General features: G+C 36.5%; 1 protein-coding gene across 4 annotated transcripts in view; it reads right to left on the bottom strand.

Moving 5' to 3' along the window:
* Positions 1-7,251: 7,251 nt before the first annotated feature.
* The window catches only part of LOC127962954 (GRIP1-associated protein 1), a 39,151-nt gene continuing 19,296 nt past the window's right edge, over positions 7,252-27,106 (bottom strand). For 2 of the 4 annotated variants that reach the window (XM_052562572.1, XM_052562573.1), the window contains 6 exons: positions 26,136-26,235; positions 24,535-24,668; positions 22,815-22,931; positions 21,603-21,696; positions 13,387-13,556; positions 7,252-7,933 (listed from right to left, as the gene is read on the bottom strand). In XM_052562572.1, coding sequence (XP_052418532.1) covers positions 7,853-7,933; positions 13,387-13,556; positions 21,603-21,696; positions 22,815-22,931; positions 24,535-24,668; positions 26,136-26,235 — 696 coding nt within the window. In that variant the 3' untranslated portion in view covers positions 7,252-7,852. Of the gene's footprint in view, positions 7,934-11,548; positions 12,258-12,368; positions 12,432-13,386; positions 13,557-21,602; positions 21,697-22,814; positions 22,932-24,534; positions 24,669-26,135; positions 26,236-27,106 lie in introns of those variants that run through there. The other 2 variants (XR_008154703.1, XR_008154704.1) reach the window with 2 other exon arrangements.

Raw genomic sequence — 27,106 nt, 5'->3', positions numbered from 1 at the left:
AATAAAAATAGGATAAACCTGAATCTAAAGATGAAGAAAGAAACATCTTGGAAAGAAAAAGATGGATGGATGGATGGATGGATGGAGTTCTGAAGACGAACAAAGCTTTTCCGGGTTTGGAACGACATTGGAGTAAGTGATTAATGACAAAACTTTCATTTAAGGCAAGATGTTACCACTGGCATACACGGACGAGCTCAAGAGAATAAACACGATCTTCAAATCCTCTCAAAAACCTTGACTGAGATTATAAGTGTCCTTCAGGGGAAAAATAAAAAGCTACAAATGTGTAATACGTTCTTGGCTAGAGTTAGAATATCAAAACCAGTAATATCAATAATTCCTCAGAAGCTCTGAATGACTGAAGCAGCAGTGAAGGACTGGGCTGCAGTGAGAAATGAGATGCAGTTAGTTGATGGTGCATTGAAGGCCGTTATCTAAATCTTACGTGGAGACGGTGTCTGAGGCAGTGTAATTATGAAAGTTTAACACCAGGCACCTTAGCATGCAGCCTTTAATTAAAAACAGATTTCAAAGGTTGCTGGAGTGTCAGTTCAATTAGCCTTAACATCTGAATCTGTCGATTTCTTTCACCAGCTGAACTCTGTTGAAACTTGAGTTCACCTTAAGACACTTTCATTCCCAGTGGTGGAGAAAAAGGAAAGAGGGAAAAAAATAGTCTAATACACACCAAAAGGACATGAGATCTTCTCCTTATAAAAGTAAATTCTTCATTAACAGAACACATTCATAAGGTTATGAATATTAAGTAAACCTAATGTTTAGGCAAAGTAATTTAATGAGGGGGTCTTTTGAAAACCGATGCGTTATTATTCCTATAACAACGCATCATCAAAAAGAGCCAACTCAATGATCGTATGCTTGAGGGACATTAATTCATAAATGTTGTTTTTCTTTATTTACAATAGAGCACAAAAAAAATGGACTGCGGCACTTTCCATACAATAGGGTCTGAAACTTAAAAATATGTATATTTTGAACAATTGGTTGAAGGAGGAATGTGCTTAAACATGTATTGATCATCAGCTCTGGAAGGTAAAATAAAAATTTTCATGAGGTTATATTTTCTATTCAACTTAATATTAGGATTGCAACACTGTTAGCAAAAACGGCCAAAATCAGGGTTTATTTTTTGCGTGTTTTGTCATTTTGTGTCAGTTTTAGACAGACAGACAGATAGATCATTTTTATTTCAGTTTTATTGATTTTAGTACATTAAGTTAAATAAAATTAAAATTAGAAATGGTGCCTTTTTATTTGATTTCAGTTAACACTTATTTTAAGTACTAAAAATGTTTTAATGGTTTAAAAAATAATGGGTCTACATAAAAATATGTCTAATCAAATCATGATTCGTGTGATTTTAATGTTTGGACTTAATATAAAAATTAAATAAACTAAAATTATAATTATTTGAAAATCAGTTCAGCAGATTATGTCAATGCATATGATTTTAAAGGCCGAAAACAAGTCAGGTTAAAATCTCCATTTAAAAGGTGCATAGAGACATTTAATCGGTTTCAAAGTGGCCTATTTTCATGCTAGATAAATTAATAAGCATCAGCGTCCAAATGTTGCATTTTTTTAAAGAAATTCAAACAATAAATACCATAGTGCACCTCTTTAACAAGACGTAATATTACTGTAGCGCCTCATTTCGCAAGTCATGTGAAACAATCATGTCTTCCTCTTTACTAGTCATAGCCGTAAATAAATATGAATGAACATCAGAATGTATCTTGTTTTAACCATAGAAAGACGTACATATGCACTATTTGTCAAGTTCATGTCCACCAACGTTAATCAACTCTCCTGTCCAGTTTGTTTTTCAGAAAAAATGGCACCATTATGATTGGTCAGATCACCTGTCAATCAAACTCTCAGCAAAGTGTAAATTCTTAAGGATAAAAAATCTGCTGGGGCAGTGAAGTGTACATGTCCATTTCTTGTGTTTTGGTGCAGTCCCGGTCAACTGTTCTCTTGAAAATCACCAAGGCAACTGGAATCCGCAGAATTTCGCAATATTTATGTAACCCGTGTAACTAGCCCTGTAACCCCTGTTTTGCACTAATATTCAATATTGCATGCGTCTCACCTCGAGGTAATCTTTAATGTTCTCTCCTACTTCAGCCTGAGTAAATTTTTTGTGTATCTGTCAAGGATTTCAACACTGAGCCCAAATGCAGGGTCACAATCCAGGGTCATATCTTGGTTTTAAATACATCTGAGCGATACAACACCAAGAACCTTTCTAGAGGACGGAGGCAACAAGATCCGTTTGCTTTCTAACTTTGCAAAAGCGCAAGCAAAATATTTTGAGAACACTGGTGTACAGTACAACTTTATCTGGACAGATTGAATACGCTGATCAATATCATCAAATGCAAATATAGAAGCAAAAATTAGCAAGGAACGCAAAGTGATTTCTGTCGGCCTGATTTGTTCTTTGTTCTTTTCAATTTAGATCAACGAAACTGCTTAACCTTGGTTTTACATCTTTATTAACTCTAGTTTACGTCCATTTTTTTCAACCCTAGGTTAAGCAACAATATCTTTTGAAAGATAGAAATTTTTAACCAGTGTTTCAAACAGTGTTGGGGTTAAGTTACTTTATACTCCTTTAGAAAGTAACTAATTGCACTTCTTAGTTACTTTTTATGGAAAGTTATGTACGTTACTTTTTCTCATCTGGGCTGGGCTTGTTTGTTCTTACTATAAAAAGTTATATTTTGAGCAAATGTGAAAAAAAAAGGCATTTTACAGCAAAAAAAAAAAAAAAACGAATAAGCCTCACCCATTCTGGATTGCATGAAGAATAGGACGCAGGAGAACAAAGTTCGAAACTCTTCAGAAAAAAAAGAAACGCATGTTTTTCTAAAGTCATGTTTCCATATTAGTATGGTTCAGTTGGATCAATAAACATCAGTAGCAAATATATTGGTTAGTAAAATGGGAAAGTGTCTATACATAAATTATATTTGTGTTATTTAACATTTAGTTATTGCAGGTTTACAATTACTAAATCTGTTTTTGTGCAGATGAGATGATGCATGTTCACATCATGTTTAGACAGCGCACACAACGCCTCTGCACTTATTCCGGATTTCTCTCAATATGGGCACAAGAGAGCTGTGAGTCGAAACACATTATCTGTCATTACTTATTTGAAAAAGTAACCCAGATATAAGTAATGCATAACTTTACAAGTTACTTGAAAAAAAGCAATCTGATTACATAACTCGTTACTTTTAAAACGTTACCCCTAAAACTGGTTTCCAGCCATTTAAAATTCAAACTGACCCTCAGGAAGAATACAAGAAGAGAAAATTAGGAAGAGACTAGAAGCGTTTCATTGACTGTTGGAAAACCACTTACCAAAGGCATCATGGGAGCATTGGAATGGGTGTTTTCTCCAACACCCTTGGCACAACCTTTTCCATCTTACAACCCTTGCGTTCAATTTCTACAACTCCGATGTCAATTCAAGGCTTCACGGCTAAATTACTGCAGCAAAAGACACAAAAGAAGACAGCAGAGTTACAATCTTTCTAGGGCTTTGAATTTACAGCTGCCCATTCCTCCAGAGTCACAAACAATAACCAGAAGCTAAGACAATTATGTGAAAGCAGCTCCAATCAATGCAGAATATCCCTAGTCACCTGTAATGATAAAACAGACTAAATGTAGACAGACACAAGAAGCTGGAGCTCACAGGAGAGTTTTAACCGTGACGTAGTGTAAGTGTGTTGACTACAAATCGATGCTTTAATCATTTCACTTAAGATGCTGAAGAGCCCCTCGGCTACATTAAATTTGCAACTTAAACTAATGGAAACAACCATTGGAAAGATTCAGTCTTACTATTTTTCCGTCCTGAATTCTTCCTTTCTTTATTAGGTATTGATTTGATATCGGTCAATCCACTAATGCTTTGTTTATGACCTATAAGTGTGCATTTCAGTGACCTGACTTTTTATGCTATAAAATAAAATAAAGAGTTCATAATTGAGTTGAAGAATACTGTTTTTGGAAGAGGAAGAGCTGTACCACATTTGCATTGATTTCTTAAGGGAAAATCCAATGATAGCTGCACATTAAATGATTTTAATGCACCACATGTAAGCAAATTAACCACTCAATGTGAAGTGGTTTATTTAAACAAACCAGTTCGAAAATGACTTACAGATTCACTGAAACTTCGCAAACTTATTACATCTACTGTTTAGCCATATATAAAATTACATTCATGTAAAGCATTATAAAAGTATTCTTAATGCATTCGTTATTGCTTTTAATGCACCTTATAATTTATTGTATGATCTCATAAATAACTAACTAGATATAATACATTCTATCTATATCTATTCATCATCGATTCATCTCAAAAAAGTTAATGCATTAAAACACATGACAAACCAACCGTCAAATATTATAATGCATATTTACATTGGTTACAATTATTTATTGAGAGGTATTACAATGTACATTATGAAAAACTTTTGTAATGCATTATATATAAAGGCTTTAAGTAAAGTGTTACCAAAGATTTAAGAAAAAACAAACGAACAAAAAACTTCTTAGTCAAATTCTGTTCATTTTATATATATTAATTTGCTCTCCAGTTTAATTGGTGGTTAGTCTGAATTGATCTGTACAAAAGTACTTTAAATTTTAAAAAGATACTCTAATATTTTAGAATGCATACACGTTAAAAACTTCTATCAATAGGAAAACATTAAAATTGTTAAAATATTTTTAATATAGTGGAAGCCTGTTTACAAAGATAATAGGTAATTTTTTAATAGATTTTAGATATTTTTATAGATTACAGATTTTATAGATTATACTTTAAAGTAACTATAAAAATCTATAAAGCAAATTTTTTTTTTTTTGGATAAGTTTCCATAAAACAGTTTCATGACAGGTGATGAATATTTAAGGTCAGTAAATTTTCTCAATTTACTTACCATTGGCTGGCGTGGCAATGTACCTCTGTAAGTGAGAATATAATGAACTTAAACCCAATTTTAAAGCCTTACAAGTCTTCCTGGATTGTCTATTTAATGAGGCCTTTGGTCACAGTAATGAAACCCAATGCAGAGCAGTGGAGCCCTTCAGAATGTAGTGTTGATTAGGGATCACACTCACTGAACAGTGACGAAGACAAAGATGACAGCAGTATTTGAACGGCTCCAATTAAACACTGCTCAATGATTCGTGTCATTTATTTTCACGGTTCTTACAGGCATCATTGATAGTGCGGTAAACACAGCTTGTGCTCAGAGGAGAGATTAACCAATCTATTAGACGAACACAGTGAAAAAGAGGTACTTGTACAGCCCACTGACCTGGGGAGGAACCAGCAGTTATTGTTCCAAATCTGTACGACCTACTTCTGTGGAAAACAAAAGTTAAAAACAGTGTTTATCCATACAATTGAAGTCAATGAGGTCCAAAGTTGTTTTTGGATGCTGTTGACTGCCATTGAATAAAAGCATTGTTCTATAAAAAAAAATTCTGTGTTCCACAGAAGAAAATGAGTCATATTGGTTTGGAACATGATGACTGAGTAAATTATAAAAAAAAAAAAAAAATTCACTGATCTATTAACTACATTCTTAAAAATTAAGGTTCTTTATTGGCATGGATGATTCCATTAAGATCCCTTAACATCAAATGAATCAAAAGGTTCTTTACATTATTATAATGTTTAAGACACAAAGAGAAAAAAAGAGGTTCTTTTAAGAATTGCTCACCTTTATTCTGAATCAAATGTAATGCACTACTCTTAAATAAAACTACTAAATTTCAAGAAAGAATCGTGGTTCCTCTAGCTCAACTGGTGCAGCATGTCATTGGTTTGACTCGCAGGGCACACCGGTGGTGATACAAAAAAAAAAGTATACGGTAAAAAGCATCTGTCAAATGCATAAAATATACATTGTAAACAAATCATAGAAAGTCTGACACTAAAAAAGTTTTTTCCAGCCATTCTTTATTATAACTGCAAGTTATGGAAGTCTGAATATGACAATTAAATGCACATAAATAAATATAAGCCGTTGAGATGTAGTGGGAGATTGGACATTAATAATACAATCTGCTGACATGTAGTTAGTGATGATTAAAAGATGATCTTGATTAAAGAAGTTTGGCAGATATTAGATTAGAAGATTAAAAGGCAAAAAAAATTAATCAACTCTGAGCTTCAAAGGCAAACATCCTTCATTCTTTTGAATGCAATCATCTAAGTTTCCTCAATTGTGGAAATTAAAGAATATCGTTTTCCTACTGTATGGTATAAACGAAAAGAATATGGAAAAGCATTCCGTCAGGATTTCCTAAAGAAGCCAGAGACAGGGATTTGACAGGCATTTAACGACCATGCACGAACATCACGCTCATGTGCCAAGAACATGGAAATAAACCACTGTCGTATTAAAGCTTAAAGCTTTGCAATGATCTGCAAATCGTTCACATTTCACAAATAATAAAACATAATTTTGCCAAGGTGAATATATAAATCAATATAGAACTGTTGAGGAATAAGGTGGACACTAAATCCATAATCTCAGGTGAAATGTTCAATCTACTATGTTCTGTTGTGCAATCAGTATTCATTGCACCTAAAATAATCAATGGAGCATATGCCGTATTTAATTTGACGAATGAAAAAGAGGCTGATATTTCGCCAACTCGAAGAGCTTTCATTTGTGTTAAATGAAATGCCGTCTTTTCTAAGATATGTAATTCGTTGGAAAACAACTGGAAAAACAAGACACAATGGATCCAAAACATCGATGAGGACCAATGATTAAATTAATGTTGCACTCTCCAAATAAAATATTTGTGTTTGCACCAGAATTTTCAATGTTCGCAAAAACTGAATTCATAAAAGCGGAATCACGTCGCAACATTCACCAAAAAATGTTATGACGTCGACGTGCACAAAACAAACTGTTGTTACACACCAGAACAGCCGGCTAGCCTCCCATGGGAGTCAAGTGTGTGCTGTGAGAAACTAGTCCGTTCCCCAACAGCGCCGTCAGTTCTGAGACAGACAGAGAGGAGTCAAATTGAGTCGTTAAGCTGCCGAGAGATTGCTGCTTAACGAGGGGAGTCCAGGGAGCTGCTTTCCATCACGGGAACATTTTGAGAGCCCCACAAAAATGCTCCGATAATAATTATCGCAGCAGTTAAATACACACTCTCTTGCTGTTGCTGGAAATCTTCATGAATATATATTTTTTTATATAACAAACTGCAGAACTTGACATTTTTACCAGTTTCTTTCAGATACGAGCAGCGTACTTTAAAGATTTAGACATGATGATATTTGGATTTCCTGGCACGAATAAATATGCCCCATATATACACACATTCACACATACAGCTTAAGTGTCTTTAGGGAATCAAATATACAAAACAGGCAATACAACAATGAGAGCAGTTTGAGGACGCCAACTTTAGACAGACGCGTTCCTGAACAGGGGAATTAGTGGTGGGTAGAATGGTCCTGTTTGGACCACCAAGGCCATGCCACAGTCCCGAGCACTCACGGATGTCAAGCAGCCAGGGTTTGCTCGACGGACCCTTTTCTAACAGTACTTTCCCGTCCCAGACAAACAAACATATAAAGTGTTACATTACATTCAGTAGTAAGTAAATCACAGATGGACTTGATCTGTTTTGACCCTCTGTGCTCCTGGAACATCTGAGATTGCTGGAGGTCTTTGTACGAGATGGATGTAGTTTCCTCCTTTTAGCCGTGAAGAGATGAGAGAAAGAGAAAGAGAAGGGTACTGAATCATCGGATGAACGCTGTCCAGTTCTATCCCATGGCTTTGGAGTTTTCCACAGGGGTGGCGTCTTTGCTCAAACGCACAATCTCCTGAGACAGAACTTCCAGATCCTGCAAGACAGACCAAGAATTTAAACGTGATTCTAATGAAGAGTACAACATTGAAAATATGTGTTAGTTGCTTACTGTAAATGTTTATTTACAGTTCCTCCCTCCTGCTAAGCTTTACACATTAGTTTGAAAGCAGCCCAGAATATTCTGCCGAATATGTGGGTTTTAAAAAGAAGAAAGGAGCGAAGGACCCATTAGGCAGAAAGGCCAAGTTCAGCTGCAATCTTACATGGTATTATACTCTCATTCTCTCACAAAGAAAACACACACTCACACACACAACAGCAGAGGCAATGCACCGTGTGCTCACTCTAAAGCAAAAAAGCCATCAAATATTAAGTGGGCTGTTTGTTTCTGGGCTGGCGGCCCCAACTGCCAGTAAATATTCATGAGGTGGTTGCTCGCTGGATTAGAAAAAGACTTCCAAAGTCCACAACAGTAGACGGTGGCCATTTTGGTCTGTAGTTATGGCTTCCCCATTGATAGTTTGATCTGAAAAAGCATGCTAAAATTCCCCCCAAAATTAAAAGAGATCTATCTCAATTATATAAAGTACATCTAAAATTATACAGTTTATTTTGTTTAAAGTAAACCTTTTTTATTATTTCTAACTGAAATGATGCACATCCTTCCCAATTCTCATTACAATACTGAAAAAAAAGAAAAATGACTAACTTAAATTGAAAATATTTATATATCATAGTAGCATGTCGCACTGCTTAATGTAAATTTAATTTACTTAAATAAAACTTGCTGTAAAAATACTGTATTATAAAACAGATAGTTCCAGTCGTTGATTCTGATTGGCTGAGTCAATACAATCTTACACATTTGTTATCATTTCTGTGTTGCTTGGCAACAACTTTGTTGCAACCACAACCGATTCTGAGGCACTACAGCAAATGTGTTTGGTGGAACAATACTGTTTTTATTAAAATCATTACACTTTATTTGCTCTGTTTTATTTTGTGAAATCTTCCTATGTATATGGAATAACCGTTTTACAAAAGCTATAAGTCCCGTGAAGCCATGGTTTACGGTGAACGTATAAGGGGGTTTTAGCAAAGTCTCTTTAAGACAAGTCATGTGACTCAGTGGCCATCTTTCAAACGCCTCTCGGGCATGCAAGTGCAGCTCCTATCTCTTTGTATGGGGAAACATCAAATTCTCCAAAACTTATGCTTATGATTAAATTTCATATTTGAAATCACCAAGGAAATCTGACATCAACTGTGTCATAAACGTTGTTTCCTTTGCTCAAATAGCATTATAAAAAGCACACGTCTCAGAACGCTATTTCTATAGCAACCGGGACTTGTAATGGCAGCTGCAGCGACACGCTAACTTTACTGATTAGCGATTGGCTCTTTCATTCAAAAGGCGGGGCTTCCTGCAATTGAGTGTCCATGTTGAGCGTTGCATTTTTCCCCATTGAAAACCATATGAGGGACACGTCTTGGATATTCTATAGTCTTTGGTTTTAGTAACTCTGCTTTGCATCTAGCCTAACAACGCCCCTTAACTGTTATAAATTCAATGTAAACCAAGGGTTCTTGGGGCTTATTGCTTTATTTTGGCAATGACAATCTAATGATAATTAAAACTGAGTATATAATTTTTAATATAATAATGGTAATTGGGGAAAAAAAGTCAAACAAATGTTACAACAGATTGTTACTGTAAAAATACTGTATTACAGTAATGATTATAATCACTGAGATTATTGAAAATTATTTTTAAAAGTCTAACAAAATGAAAATGATGCAATTAAAATTAAAACTGGGCTGTGGTTGGGTGAATAACTCATGAAAATGTTTATTTAAAAAAAATTATGTTTCAAAAGACTTGTATCATAACTTCCAGCCTTTTAAAATGATCAGGCTGGTTGCATAAACTGCTAAGACTAGTTTTAAGTAAGTCAACTAATTTGTTTTCCTCAATACTGCTTATAACTTTCTAAAGGCAAAAAAGGTTGATTGACCTAATCTGAATCCAAAAATTAAAACGGATTACCTCTTGGCTAACTGCTCATTTAATCAAATTAGCTCATAAAACACAGTCTTAACAGTGCTATGTTAATGCAACTGAACCCTGGGGACAAATGTATCTTGGTGTCTTTTGCCTTGTAAAGTGGCATCAGTGTGATATAAACTTCAAAAGCACTTAACAAGGGTTTTGATGGTGTGATGAACACCATGAGAGACAGAGAGAAAAACAGGAAGCTTTGTAGAATGTCTTGATCTGCTGTAGATATTAAGCATCTCCAGATTTTTCTCATCTTGTCTGCAGGAAAAACGAATCCTTAATCTGCTGTTAATGAGCTAGATGCATCATGGGCGTTCACTGCAGGATCGTTTTCCAGTGCGTTTCTGTATCGAACACCACCCACAACAACACAAGCTGCAGCATTCAACACGTTTAAGTGCATGTAATCCAAAGCATGAGGATGGCTAAAAATTCAATTATCATCATGATATATATATTGTTAAGGCTTTTAGCTATGAAACACCACTATGAAGTTACTACATTTAGTAATGATAATAATCCAATAAAACTATTCCTCTTCCAACTACAGTTGAGTCTGAGTGTTTACATGTGTGCACATAACAAACATATTTTAAGTGTTAAATTGCAAACATGACCAGTACTAAGGTTGACCAGACTAGATCCTTCATAAGATGCTTAAGATGTTTGTTCATTTAGAATTGTCGATTTAGAAAGGTTTACATTGCAGCAAATTTTCTGTTCTTAGTTATGGTTAAGCTTTGCAGAGGGATCGTCACTCCATCTTGGTCTTAGTTTGCATCGTTTTATCTCTGCCAAGGTTACGGCAGGGTGTTTTTGTAACCTACAACTCCCCCTGGGCACCAATACACACACATACACAAGATGCACTCCGCCAACATCCAGACTGTCTCCAGGCCTCACATCGGCTCAAACGCCCCCTCAGTTAGGATTTTATTTGCATTTACAAAACAGAGCACCATGCATCACACATTGGTGCATTAATAAAGAATTCAACGAATGTGAAGTGGCAGGTGTGCATATATAACGTCTCTGAATGTGGCTCATCCAATCAAATGTATAATGTATTACTTTTGCGAGTCTTTGTTTTTAACTCGAGGCTTACATAACGTGAAGATGCTGTTTTTTTATATGAATAGTCTTCTGGTTTGTATCCATCCACTTCCATTTAAACAGAGAGGAATAACATGAAGTACCTTCCAATTCTTATTTATTTAAAGGGGTCATACGATGCTTTTTTAAAGATCATTATTTTGCTTATTTGGTTCAACAGAATATGTTGACATGCTTTAATGTTCAAAAAACACATTATTTTTCAAATACTCTACATTATTGTAGGTCCTCTGTGCTGCAACCTCTGTTTTCTACAAAGTCCCTCCTTCCAACAAGCACAGTCTGCTCTGATTGGCCAACTGACCCAGTGCATTATGATTGGCAAAACACCTAACATCAACACTAACTGGTTTTACTGAAACCACGCTTTCTTTCTTTGTGTGAACATTTGCAGCATGGCAGCATTACGCAAATATTTCCACATAATGACATAGACGTGGGGGTGTGTTTGAATGAGCCATATTTTTTTTGGGGGGGGGGGGGGGGCAGAGTCTTTAATTTGATGAGGAACTTGGATTTGAGACTTTAGTCTTTGCAACTTTACAGATCTTCTGTATGCACATATCTGCATGCATGTATCATATGACCCTTTTGAATCACTTGATTATACAAAAATAGATATTTATTACTATATGTTATGGTTATGTTATCTTTAAGACACTTTTGGGTTTCATTTTCAGTCAAGAAAAACACATTGTGATATATACCATACGCATATGCATTTTAGCAGACGCTTTTATCCAAAGATGGAAAGGACAGGAATAGTTATATTTTGATATGTATTCAAATAGAAAAAAAATATATAATATTTCACAGTATGACTGTTTTTACTGTATTTTTAGCAGATAAATGCGGCTTGGTGAGCATAAGAGACTATAATATTACAGCACATATAGTTTTTAATATAATTCAAACAAACCAACACATGGCTTCACTACAGCAACAAACCAGCCATTAACTATGTGCGGCTCTGGAAATATCAAGAGGGGTGTGAGAGGTTAATTGTCATTAGTCAATCTGTGTGACGGTGTAAATCCCATCAAACGCATCACCCTGCTGGCTGCCTGACGTGCACTTTCTATTCCTGCTCCTAGAAACGTTTTAGCATTAACAACACGCCCACCCTCTGCTTGCTGATGAATAAGACCTCTCAGTGGAGTCTCAGGACCATATGACAGGAAGCCACCTACACACACACACACACACACACACACAAACGTATGATCACACAGTCTGCCGATCACGCTGTAAGAGCAACTGCAGGTGGAAAACTCATGGTCACTTCACCTCTACTCACCTGAATGAGTCATTGCTCAACACGGTTCAGCTCTTTATTCCCCATGAAGCATCAAATGAAAGTCTGAATCAAATGAAAGATATGCCAAGGAACTTGGCCATTGCTAATAGAACTCACTTGACATCTGCACTTTTTTTTGCACTTGCACTTTGAGAAAAATTTGGCATAATGTGTAAAATGGAGTATTGCAACAAAGTATTTAAATTTGATCTTTTGCTTAAACAGCGTTTGCTTTTTCAAATTGCAGATACAAAAAGTGTGAACAGCAAGTAGGTACAAAAATACAAATATTTTCAACTTTAACCTTAAATTTGAAAAGACTATAAAATAATAAAATAAAATAATATCAAAACTTTAACTGGACACTGCAGGTTCAAATTATAATAATAAAAATGAGAGAAATTACAATTTAAAATATTAAAATGGAAAATAATTCCTCTATATTGTAATATTATTTCAATATATTAATAATATTAATAGTGGCATTTTTACTGTACTTTTATTAAATAAATACAGCCTTGCTGAGCGTTAGAGACTGTTATTCTAATCTTACTTAATATATTTTAAGTATTTCCATTAAACTTTAGCCTTACATTTTAAAGGAAATATAAACGTCTACAAAATAAAACTATTAAATGAAAAAAAAGAAATAAAAACAAAACAAAATTAAAATTAAAATAAAACAAAACGATGTATAACTTAGTTGAAGAAAATAAAGGATATAAAAAGAAGTGAAAAACTTTAGAAATGTACAAATGACAAGAGCGCTATCTTTGAAGCCCTGCAATGATGAGGAAAACTTAAAAATATATAGTGAGACAGAAGCAGATTTTTTTATTTTATTTTGTTGTAATGTACAAATTCTGATATCTACTGAGCTTTCTTGTAGGTCTATAGGCAGTTTCTGTGTGGGCCTAAACTCGTCTTTCAAAAGAAAGTTTTATATTCAACCTAAACTGACCTTGATCATTAAAGCTTGTCTTTCCCACCCCACACGGCTGGCCTTCCCTCTCTTTACCTTCTGTAGGTGCATGTTCTTTGTCAGTTGCTCCTCCAGCATATTCTGCAGCTTTTTGTTCATCTCACGCAGGTTCTCGTCTCCAGGTTTTACCAAGTCCCTCAGCACAGAACTCAAACCTCCTCGTTCACCCTGAGCACCATGGGCCACTGCACCTCCTCCGGATACATCTGAGAGACAGAGAGAGCAGAAAGGTGCGATTTTAGAGACGGCAAACCTTCTAACACCCCGGCCTGTGCTTTTTAACCATGTTTTTCCCAGTAATTTCTCAACATCCATGAATAAAGATGATCTCTATCAGGGGGCCATTAGTGTCTGCTGAGTGAATACGGAGTGCTTGCGTTTGGAGGAAAGCATTTCGAACAGCTCTCGCCTCGCACGCCACAACATTTACGAGCACCTCGAGTGCAATCATCCGCAGCAATGACGAAAAGCCGTGCAAGTCTTAAAGCTGGCAAATAAACACCGCTGCACATTCACGAGAGCTGTCGAGAATGAATTCTAGCTTTCAGGAAATTCAAACCCTGGTTAAGGTAGAGAGGCTGACAGTAAGGATGGAGTCAAGTTAAAGGCAGCACTGACAAGGTCTGCTGACAGGGTTCATGAGAGTAACACGCAACCACAGAAGTAACAGTAAGCAGGGGACATCGGTCTGGGGTTGTAACTGGACAAGGTGGTGTGTTAAAAAATGAAAGATGTTGCTTGCTTGATGATTAATGAATGCGAGTGAGTGGAAGGAAGAGCTGAGGTACTGGGTTGCCTGCTTAAAGTCAGGCTACTAAGATATCGTCAGGTTAATAGTGAACTGTCAGATAGTTTAGTGGAGTTTTTCTTCTGAGGGAGGACAGGGAATCGAGCTGGCCAGACTCTGCATGTCAAGGGCAAAAGCAATAAGTTCGATCGGGATGCTTCTCTCTCGGTTTTCACTTCATCTGGGTGAGTGGAGACATTCAAGGTCAGCTCAGCAGCGTGTCCCTAAACGGTGCTGTCAAATAACCTCTTACACCTGTGGTCTGATGATGGAGCACATGGGAAATGTGCCACTACCTGCGGGTGTTTAAATGCAGTTCACAATAAAATCTCTGTGGAAGCAAATACATGTTTTATTATGGGGAAAGAAAGACAATGGGCTATAGCTAGTGCTACTAAATTCAAATAAAAATAATTTAACAAATAAATTCATTTAAAATAAATGTAAAAAAACAAACAAACATTTTTTAAACATTTTATGATTCCAAAACTAACATAAAATTTTTTTATTACCCTTAAATAAAAAAAAAACTATATAAAATCATAAATATAAAATACAATACAAAAAAAAAAAATTGAAAACAAAATGTATAAGAACGTGTTTTGTATTTATTTTTTGTAATTAATGCTGTATGTTGTGTTTATTTTTTTTATAAGAATATTAATTTATGCTGTATGGTAAGTGGTTCAGACTGCAATGATGCGAAAAGCAGGGGGACAGGAGCAGATATTTGCTAAAGAAAAACCAAAACTAAGCAACTGAATGAAAAAAGTGCAAAAACTAAGCTGAAATAAGAAACTACAGGTATAATAAAAAAAATACAATTACATTTTTCAAAAGTTTAATTTCCCTGGCTATAGCTGCCACTTCAGTAACAAAAAAGAACCGATTATATACGTTTCAGGAACAGTATTATGCATATCAAGTGGTGCAGAGTAACCTGGATTCTTAAAACATTGAGTTGCTCAAGCGACTGTGACCTGTTCTCATGACAGGCCATGTCATAGTTAGCGGAGGAGCTTAATGTATTGTTACATCAGTATATCAAGCTAAGCACTAGCAATCTCACGCCTCTTTAACCTTATTAGATTGGCTCAAGAATAGCGTATATGTGTGGCTAACAGTAGAGCCTCACACGTGTTCAACATTAGCGCAGCACACGAGCATTGCTAGTCACGGAGAGCCGATGCCATAGCCCAGAGCCATGAAAATGAAGTAGAACGTGATGCACCATAGCTAATTGAGATGTTAACTTCTCCCCCCAGAGGCCTGCTCAACCTTTGAATGCATAGCTTTAAGTGTTGAAGGCCATGAATGACATTTGCCTGGCCCCTGAAGCCTGACCATAAACATCACAAGGTGCAAAGCGCAGTCTTTGCTCTTTATCTGGACTATAAGATAATTAAACTTGTCAGCTTACCACAGAAGCATTAGATGAACACTATAGCCGGTGAATATTTCCAGCTCTAAAATGCCAGACATATAAAGTATCGCTGTGTGCTATGATTTTGATGATGCAGAAAACACGGGAAACACAGGAAACGCGGAATCCAGTCACTAAAACAATTTACTGTATAACAAGGAATGTTACAGAATTTGCCATATTTTGTTTGGATAAGTATGTGAATATTATACAGCAAAACACTATTAACTACACACATACTGAAGCATGCTGCTCCCTTAATATATGTGTACATGAACATGAGCATTTTACGGTTTCTTAAAAGAAAAAACTATCATCATATCATATACAAATAGAAACCTAAAAGTTAAAATAATTACAATAAAATAATAAATAATTAGAGATGGTTTTGATTATTAAAATTTAACGCAACCATTAAAATATAATCCAGAAAATTAATGGAAACAGAGTTTGATAAAAATGAAACTTATAGCTTAAAAACATCCTTGAATAAAAATTATAAAAGTAATAAAAAATTAAGTAAAAATCAATATTACTAATTAAATTAACTTTACGATACATATTTTCATGACCCAGAACCAAACTAATAAAAAAAGATATAAAATAATAAAATGGTCATAAATTAATTTTAGAGGTTTATAAATGGTATCTTTTAAAACTAGAGTCTGCAACATAACGCCTACATAAAACAAGAAAGTGCCACTGGATAGCAGTCAAATATTTCAAATGCAACAACTTAACATACATAAAAACTGAAACTAAACCATTTGAAAACAAACTACACCAAATTGAAAGGACAAATTGCTAAACTAAAATTATAACTGTAATACATCTGATGTTACTATAATGGAAAGGAGAATGGATAAAGTTTGCAATTCCATGTCGCAGTACTGAACCTTTTTTTTTTTTTCTAAACTTGTCCTGTGTCCTTATCAACATCCACTGCTTAGCATAGAAGACAAATAGCCCATTACAACCAATGAACTTCTTCATTAGAATTCTATTAACATCTGCAGTAGGGAAATCACAGGCTTCATCTACATCTCCTTTCACCACGGCGTAATTCCCTCCCAGTAAAAACAACTCGCACTGAAGTTAATGCATATGACTCTTTAGGGAACAAGATGAGCAAATCCTTCGCTGGCTACATCAATGTTTGTGCTAATAACATTGCAAATGGAAAAATGCACACCTGTGTGTAACCAGTAGTTCTTCTATTTTTATCAGTGTCATTAATTCTAATTTGCTGGAGCATAGGGGGCGAGCACTCTATGGAGACACTTTGATAAATCCACAAAGGAGATTTACAAAGAGGACTCCCTGCTCTAACGGCTGGAAAATGCCAGGGCGATGACTTTCAAAGGTGTGGAATGGCACCAGGCGATCTCACAGACGGACCAGCAGGGCATGTGAACCTAAGAAGCCAAGTCACGGAAGCAAACAAAGATGCTGGATATAAGGTAGACTGAAGGCACGCAGATGTTCCTGACTCACGACTCAGGGGATCCCTGATCACACGCTCGGCTGGACTACATCAGAACAGTGCTGAGGTCACAACCTGCAGAGAATATAGAGGGATTTGACAGGGTTGTGTAACATTAAGAACTTCATTGAAAAAGCCTTTTAAATTCCAATTTGGTTACTCTGAAAGTTATTTTAATTTAGGTATCAATATATTTTGAATGTAGTAAAGTAGATTTAAGTTCACTCAAAAAAAAATTATTCTGTTATTAACTACTCATCCTCATGTCGTTCCAATCCCCGACCTTCATTCATCTTCAGAACACAAATTAAGATATTTTTGATGAAATCCGAGAGCTTTCTGACCCTCCATAGACAGCAAAAACAACAACCACACTTAAATAAATAGTGGTAAGGACATCATTGTAATAGTTCATACGGTATCAGTAGTTCAACCATAGATTTATGAAGCCACAAGAATATTTTTTGTGCGCTAAAACCCCCCAAAAATAACAGCTTTATTCATACATTTCTTCTCTTCTATGTCAGTCTTTGATGGGTGTTTATGACTATGCAAGGTCAGAAAGCTCTCAGATTTGGTTGAACTAACTGAATTCAAATTTTAACTCACGAATTTGATGGAAGCCAATTCTTCAATTCTGAACTCTGCACTACTCTAGTACTTAACAGTGGATTTAGAGCGAAAATCTCCTACTGCATGTGAGAAGAAAAAGATAAGTGAACATAGTTCAAGTGGAATATCACACCAACCAGAGCTTGGCCTTGAAAAATGTCCTCTTCAGGCTTTGAAGCACCAATGCAAGATAACAGCAAGCATACAATTACCATGTGAATCCCACAGAAACGCTGGCCACTTCTTAGCAAGCCTCATTGGGAATCTCCTCAGGCCGGTGCAGGAGTCAGCAATCTTGAATCAGTCAAACTGGCAGATCCAGCACAGCGGCTGCAACCTCTCAGCCATCTCTCACTGGAGACACAGCACTTAACTGAAACCTCTGCCAGGGGCAGAACAGGCAATTTAATCTCAACAACAAGAATTCTTCCTGTTTGCAGCCATGTGTTTTTCCCAGTTACAGATGTGACCCCTTCTTTCGAGGGATCTATGTGGATATTGATGATCTGTTCTTCACATATTAGTTCTTGAAACCTCTGCAAGCAGAGTGCCCATTAGAACCCACTCCCAGTGGTGTAATTCGCTCCAAAGTGGATCAAATTAGCTTGTAGAGGGAAGAAAAATAATTCTGCTGTGACTCAAATTCACTCCCATTATCTCAGTGGGTTCTGGAGCTATAGGGCACACGATAAGGATAGTTTCTTCCTTAAATGATGCAGCAGGAAGAAGCTGGAGTACACTGAGAGGTTAGCTTACTTCACGCTTCGGTAGAGGTCTAAAAAAGGGTGCAAGTCGGCAGGCAGAGGGTTTCCGGACTGCAGTGGTGTCTCACCCAAGCTGACTCCTTCCAGTAGCACTTAGGCGGCGTGTAGGCCATGCACACATGACTGCGGCATGTTGCTGAATGGCTGGTTAGTGGAGGCTGCGTAAATAAACCATCCTACAGCTATCTTACAGCACACATGCAGAGTACTACAAAAACATAATTTACAACATTTATATTGCCAATCGTGGATGACGTTTTCAGCATTTGTCTTAACGAACACGGGATGATCCTAGGGTTGCATTGCCAGGAGCATGTGCCCTGAAATATCCTGAATATGAGCTGTGGGACTCATTTGCATAATGACGCCAACCAAACGTTAAAAAAAAAAAACTATTGTGTCTTTTATAGAACTTTCTATGCAATTCACGATTTAACAAAAATGTTGCGGTAATATCTGGCAAGTGAAGGGTCAACAATACCCCCAAGGTGGCATACATCCTGGGGTTTGTGGGACTGATCCAATGTCACAAGCCAGACATCTGGGATAACTTTTGTGTAATCCGCAGCACCTTCTATTCAAACCCCACTTGGAACGGAGGAATATTGCAAAAAGTTCTGGCAAATGAAGGGTCAACAATACCCCAAGCTGGCATACATCTGGCTTATCTGAGGGCTCCTTGACTTGCCATTTCCTCAACACGTTGGCGACAACGGAAACCGCTACTGACTCAAAAGGCTACGTCTGGGATAAAATGTTGCACCGTTTCATTTGTTATATCACTGGCATGAATTTACGGCAAGCCGCACTGGTGTAGGGATAAAAGAGAGGGAGGGGAGAGAGGACAGAGGAGAGGAGACAAGAGGGGTGCTCAGTCTTTTCGCTGCATTATTGAGGATGAGTGTTGGGTTCACTGAGGCATGTCGGCATTCTGAATCATTTACATCCTGATAATGTCAGCTCTCATCTAGTGCTGCTACCTTCTGCATCCTTTCTTCATTTTTCTATGGAGTCTCCACTTCCCCATTTTTTAATTTCTCTGAGTCTATCCTCAATTTTTCTACGAAATGAAGGATCGTTTCCAATGCTATTCAGAAAGACTATCCTGGTTAGATCTGAACCAGATGGAAACGGTTAAACAGGAGATTTGCAGCCACATTAAAAATCTAATTGGGCTGCGATGAATAGTATAAATGGAATGTGGGCACATACATCAGATTTTTTCAGAGTTTATACTATAACATTGTTACCAAACAACATTCTCAACCTTCACCTCTCTACAGATATCTATAATGGGCAAAAAAAAGTGTCTTTACATGATCACGCTTGTTTTGTAAGCTCTACCGACAACCCAAAAGAGCAGAGATCTTAAACTTTTATAGCACAATATTTACAATTAGACGACACCAACCTTAACGGAATCTAGTCTGCCATTAAATGTTAAATCAGTCAGTCATGAAATTAAAACAGGAGAACACATGGGGGGGGGGGCAGACGCAACATTACCACCTCCACTCTGTTTGTAGGGAAACACAAAAGAAGCCTTGCTTTAAATGAGGCAATAAATAAATAAATAAATAAGATACAGGATACAGATTGCAGGATACACAAAAGCATTTTTGCTAATTCATGTTTGTTCATAATACGCTGGCTAATGTTAATTTATAAAACTTGAAATGTTAAAATGTATTAGTATGAAATAACATTAAGATGGATTAATGGATTGAAAGTATTATTCATTGTTAGCTCACGATGCATTAAGCAATATTAACAAATTGAAACGCAAGTATCACAAATATAAAATTCACACAAATTTTACATAAATCTAAAGTTTCTAAGGATGAGCTTCCAGTTTAAGGCTCTTTGGCAGTTGAAAAGTACCAGTGCTATTTTCTCATGGGAGTTTTTTCTTTGTGAGTTTGAGTGCACAAATCCAGTGCTTTAGGCCAAACTTCTATGAGAGAATCCCTGCCAATATTATCGAGTTTGACTGTTTTCATGCACACAAGCAAACCAAGCTGTCAAAATTTGATCCGGATGGTTCCAAATTCTAAAAACGGGTCACGATGTGTCAGAACAGTATTTGGTCCACAGGAAAAGTGAATTTTACTGGAATTTCACAAAGAAAGAGTGCTAGACAGAGTTCATAGAAAGAGAGTTTATAGATAACTTTCTGTGCAACATCTATGATAATAATTTTAAACCAATAAAAAAAATAATAATAAATTTAAGGCAACATTCAATCAAAGTTAACCTATTGACCATTCCGTCACTACAGAAAATTGTAAAACCATCCGTTTCAGAAAGACATGTAGCACTAAAAAAATACATATGAAAAATAAAATTCGTTAACTAAAGTAAAATAAGTGGCAGCTGTGGCCTAATGGTTAGAGAGTTGGAGGTTCGAGTGTCAGTGCTGGCAGGAGTTGTCGGTGGGGGTGAGTGAATGAACAGCGTTCTCTTCCACACTCAATACCCATGGCTGAAGTGCCCTTGAGCAAGGCACTGATCCCCTAATTGTGCAATTGTGCAAAATCCCTGGGCACTGGAGCAAATAGCTGCCCACTGCTCTGGGTGTGTGTGTGTGTGTGTGTGTGTGTGTGTGTGTGTGTGTGTGTGTGTGTGTGTGTGTGCGTGCGTGCGTGCTCGCACTTGGGTTAAATGGTGAGCACCAATTCCGAGTATGGGTTACCATACTTGGCAAATGTCGCGACATTCACTTTTAAATCCAATAAAGAGCAACATAAGAATAAAACACAGTAGTCTGCACTCATATCGCCCTTAATAAAAAAAAAAATGTAATATTATTTTCAGCTGCAAAGTGCTTTTTTTTAAGAATATCTAAATAAAACATTTAGCTGTATTCTATTCAAGTATGAGTGCCGCTATAAAAATAAAACAAAAAAACATACTGTAAAATAAGAGGGGAAAATTATATCTGCATCAGCCTAAACAGCCTTTCATTTTTAACAAATCTGTACTGTTGAATAGTGTAGGATCTTTATCCACGTTGACACAACAAAGTGACAACCACATGTTGATACTCCTTCGAATAAAATCACAATCAGTATCACGGATCACATGACCTCATCTGTAAACCTACACATCAGGTGCTTTCAGAAAACAAGCATGTCTGAGGCTGTGAACAATGATAAAGAGGGAGAGAGAGAGAAAGTCACTCACCTCTTCGGCTGTCCATGACGTACGTCTCAATAATGGCAGTCTTTTTACAGATGTCATCGGCCATTGAGGCACAGCTGACCTCCAAGTGTTTCACCTGAACAGAGTGCACAAAGATAAGACCTGAAATAAACTGCTACACACACAAAGTGTGTGATAAACCTGATATGGAAGCACACAGGTGTGGCCACTGTGATCACTGCCACTGTGACTCGCTTTAGCTTAAAAAAAATAAAACAGTACGAGTCTGTACTGAGTCTGTAAGATTTTTTTAAAATGTTTTTGAAAGAAGTCTCTTCTGCTTATCAAAGCGGCATTTATTTCATCAAATGTACAGTAAAAACAATTTGTAAAATATTATTACAACTTAAAATAACTGTTTTTATTGGAATACATTTTAAAATCTAATTTATTTCTGTGATGCAAAGCTGAATTTTCAGCATCATTACTCCAGTCTTCAGTGTCACATGATCATCCAGAAATCATTCTAATATGCAGATTTCCTGCTCAAGAAACATTTCATATTTTGATCAAAGGTGAATATAGGGCTGCTTAATATATATTTTATTTTTGTGGAAATTGTAATATTTTAAATATTTTTTGATTATTGGAAATTTCTAAAGAATAGCATTCATTTAAAAATGTTCTAAACGTTTAATTCATCCTTGATGAGTAAAAGCATTAATTTCTTTAAAAAAAAAATTCTGACTATCCCCAAACTTCAATGGTAGTGTTTATGAGTGAAAAAATAATTAATAACTAAATAAATAAATTACATTAATAAATTAAATTAATTGAACGTTAATTTAAACAACTATTTTATATTCAATCTGAAGTTTAAAAATACAACCTTCCTATATGACATTTTGTGAAATCCAGATGAGTTATGAAATAACATGCCTAATGTAACTGACATGTTAGAGCTTAAGGTATCACGTCCCTTTGAAGCAGAAAGACTGATGTAAGTTGTCAAAGCCCTAACAACATATTTCCACTCCAATAGTTAATAACCAAGACCGATCGATTAAAATGTGAAAACATCAATACCTGCGTGCATATTTCATGATAAAGAGACACAATTCAGCACTTACAGCCCCCAATGGAGCCCACATGGCCGGGTGAAGGTTTGGTGCAGTACTGCAAACCTGGGCTGTTCCACAAGAATTCATCTTTTCCTAGTAACATGAGACTACAATACTGGTTAAAACGTCATACCTTCTCCTCCAGCATCCACTTCTCCTGCTGGACCTCGGCAAGTCTCTGGAAGAGCTCACTGACCTCATCATCCGAAAGGTCAGCAGGACGCTGGGACTGAGGGCTGCTGGTGTTGGACTGTGGAAAGAGTAACAAAACTTCATTGAAAGTACGAAAAGACCAGCTAATACCAACATGAATGTTTAAAAACAGCATTCACTGTAGTGACAAAAACATTATATTTCCTAAACTTGTTATATGTTCCACAGAAGCCAAAACGTAATGAGGGTTGTTACTGTTAACTTAAGCTACTAAAAATTTATTTTGGTTAATTGAAATAAAGCTGAAATAAAATTGGCTTGCGCCAGTGCAAACCCTCATTTGGCTTTAAAAAAAATACTGTCAGTTTTTACTAAAGACACGCAGTGGGATATTAGCATTGAAAAGGTGTGGACAGTTATTTTTGCGACTCATTTTTTTAATTATGCCTTTGTAGGAGTTTCCCCTATCTATCAGTAAATTTCTGGGAGGAGAGTTAAGACTGCGCAATTAATCAAATTTCTAATCACAATTAGAATTATGGATGCCACAATTATGAACAATTTCATAATTGTTAAAAGCGGAAATTAATCGTTCAAACTGTTACTCTTTGTAGATTGCGCTGTTCAATATGGAAACAAGATGTTGCGCCGGTGTTCTTTAATGAACACCTTGTCAGTAAATCACATTCAGAATTTTTCACTTTATGGAATTGCGCTCAAAGACTTATATGCCCTAGAACTAAAATGAAGAAATGTGCCTTGACAACTAATTGAAACTAATTTAAGTTTAAGTACTAAAGCTAAAAATAGTTCTAAAGAACCGAAAGTGCAGTACTATTGTACTAACTTTACTAAAAACTAAAACTGAAATATAAATTAAAAGCTAAACAGACAAAAAAAAAAAAAGGTTAATTCAAAATATTAATAAATAGTACTATAATTGTATTTGAACAATATTAAAATTACACTGTCATGCAGGTTTAGAGCGAGATAATTGTATGTTTTTGTGAACTATCCCTTTGAGACTGCGGTAACTTTACATTGTGTCGTTTGACGTCACATGAAAGTCACAGGAAGGATTTCCACCAGTCTTGTACGTGTGGTGGTCCTATTCTGTCCCTCAGTGTGTTTCAGGACATTTCAAGGAGCTGGAGACGAACCAATCAAATGAAAGTCGACTCGTCCCACAGACTCACAGTCCCCTGCGTGTACTATTTTCGTCCCATGAGTCTCATTTTGCCTCTGGCTGCAAAAAAAAAAACTTCCCTTTACTGAAAGGCTGATGACAATTCTCCTTAAACAAATCTCAAACACGCCTGATATGAATTATGTTTCAAACTGATGGCATAAAATGGGAGTTGAAAGTCAACTAGATGATTCATGTCTGAAGCATTATTCGCAAACATTGAAGTACAAGTTTCATCACGAAGTTTAAAACTTCATAGCTTTAGCAAACAGAAATAATTACTCAAATGCACCACAAAGTTTCTGTTTTTCTTCACCAAACCACACTCATGTCCCTCAAGATGGTCCAGCATGTCACAACAACCATGATTTTCTCCCCTGGTTCTTCACAGGAACAGTATATTTCTGGAACTTACACTGTTCGGGAGTTTATTAATAGCTTCTCGAAGAAGGAAATGCTTCTGGGAGACGGAGAAAAAGAAGCGTCAACTGTGGCCCCCAGTGGGCGGCTCTACCTTACTGGTGCTGGGAGCCGAAGCCCCATCTTTCATGATCTCTCTGTAGCTGAAGGAGGAGATGCTACTGCTGTCACCCGTCTGCTGCGTACGGCTCGGCGAATTGATCTCAGACAACACCAGCTCCTCCAGACCTGCAATGCATACATGACGCAAAAAGAGGAATATTTTAAGAGCATAAATCACCAAGCGCTGTAGGTGCACTAGAAGACAGTAACTTAACTCCATAAGTTTAAGAATACTAGCTTGCTGTCATGACAAGCCTTTATGCTAAATGGAAATCCCTGCATCAATTTCTAACATATGCCGGTAATTTCTCTTTGAGAAAGTGTGTGTGGACTTTTAGACCCTTCTGAACATTTGACAAAGATAAAGCTCCCTACTTTAAAATGTCTGGTTCTAAACTTTCTGTAGCGTAACCATTAAATATTTAGTAAACATTAAATTATAAATGGCTCAAAAGAGGAATGCCCTGGCACTGCCAACAATCTACAGAGAGCAAATGCACGTATGCATGGATCTGTAGCACATTTTTAGAGGGGCTCCATCAAATATTTAGCGCACCCGCCTCTTCCTCCTTGTGTGTGTGGGGTCCATCCCCCCAGGAGTTAAAGTTTTTAAGGAACAAACAAATGAATACACCTAAAAAGTTTCTATTAAGTTGAGACGCTGTGTATTGATTTTGAGCCAGTATTCGACTGCTGGACTTTTGAGTTGCTCGTGTGGTCCAAACACTCAGATTTGATTATGAACACCATGGGGCAAAGGCATTATGTCTTGTGTTCATGTCCTGTCAAAATCACTAGCTTCCGAGCAGTACAACCCTTAGGTTTTTTTTTTAAATGTAATTTTTTTTTTATTCACACTTAAGTTCTTAAATCTACGTTATAAAGACGAGCATTGTGAAAAGCACTATACAAATAAAACTGACTTGAAGTCACATAAAACGGCAGCTAAATCAATGAAAAAAAGTGTTCCAAACTCCAAAAAAAATTATAAAAACACTTCATAAAGATGTTTTCTGTGACGTGTATTGTGAAAATCACTGATTACTTGACAATTTCATAACCCATTTTACACTATTTCAAATCGGATTTTAAAAAGTTCACCAAAATTCTCAACGATTTGAAATAACACCACAGTAACGTGAAAGAAAAACTACATTCATGCAATCTGCCTTCTGGAAAAACTACTTATAGTAATGAGCCGAAGCTGGAAAGTGAACTGCTCAACATCCCACAGGAACCTGATGCAAGAACAAAGCGGATGGGCTCTTTGGAATTCAATTCAGGTGGTAAGAACACGCTTTGGGTTTGTCTCATTTGTAGCAATTTGAAGTAGGGGCGGAGCCATCGTCATCTGCTGCCTTATTTATGCACAGCGCCACATATTTACTTACCTGCTTTAAATTTTTCATTCATGCCGTCCATGTGTGATGAAATAGTGACTGCAGAGCCTATAGCAATTTAAATCACCTGAGAGGGTGGTTGACATCTCTAAAAAGCCCTATTTCAAATACTAACAAATGCTTTTATATAATGATGGAGGGCTAGGTCTCAAAATCTTAAGTGGAAACATGAAGGGACAGAGAAAGTGTTAACCTGTGCGAGTCTTAGTGTTGGTTAGGATTTCCTGCAGGCGCTCCTGGAGTTTATCGGCTCTTTTTCTCTCCAGATGGAGCTGCCTCTTTAAGTCTTTCAGCTGCAGATATAACAAGACAGGCATTATTTTGACGTCTGATGGACATTTAGCAGACTAGACAAGTCTATACAGTGGCCCCAAATGTATTTGGACACTTAAGCCACACTGAAAGGGATAGTTCACCAAAAAAACTGGTAACTCTGGTATGAATTTCTTTCTTCTGCTGAATACAAAATATATTTTGAAGAATGCGTGTAACCAAACAGTTGATGGTCCGTACTGACCTCCACAGTATTTTTTTCTATTCCTTGAAGTCAATTAGGATTATTTGGTTACCCATGTTCTTCAAAATATCTTCATTTATGCTTAACAGAAGAAAGAAACCCATACAGTGTACAACTGAAACTGGAGGGTGAGTAGATGAAAACAATTTTCATTTTTGCATGAAGCACCCCTTTGAAAAATGTCTAGATATCACTGCATTACATAGGAAAACAGAAAATCATACATAGAAACAACAATTTCACATCAACTAAACATCCTGTCCATCCATTTTCCCGCAGTAGCACTACAAAATTCTTTTGTTTTCGTCGGAAGGATAAAAAGAGGGGAAGATGTATGAAATTTCATCCATTTTGTGGCCAAAATTACTTAGAGTAGGAAGGAAGTTCCCAGAGGGACTGCATTTGTAACCTAATAAACAGTGTTACTAATAAACAACGCCATAGAACAACTATAACCAAAACTTTATTGAGCTAAAAGTATGGACAGCTTCAGGAGCTGGAAACACACACACAATCAATGAACTGTCAAACCAGATTCTATTGAGGATACGGCTTCAGCGTTAATGAAAGCTGATCGACCCTCGTCAATGGGAGGTCTGGTTTCAGGTCTGTAGGGCAAAGAGGTGTCCTGTCCATCGCCTGGGACT

This window comes from Carassius gibelio, chromosome B8 (assembly GCF_023724105.1).
Source record: "Carassius gibelio isolate Cgi1373 ecotype wild population from Czech Republic chromosome B8, carGib1.2-hapl.c, whole genome shotgun sequence".
Taxonomy (NCBI): domain Eukaryota; kingdom Metazoa; phylum Chordata; class Actinopteri; order Cypriniformes; family Cyprinidae; genus Carassius; species Carassius gibelio.
Note: the sequence above shows the minus strand (reverse complement) of the source record. Positions and strands in the feature narration are given on the sequence as shown.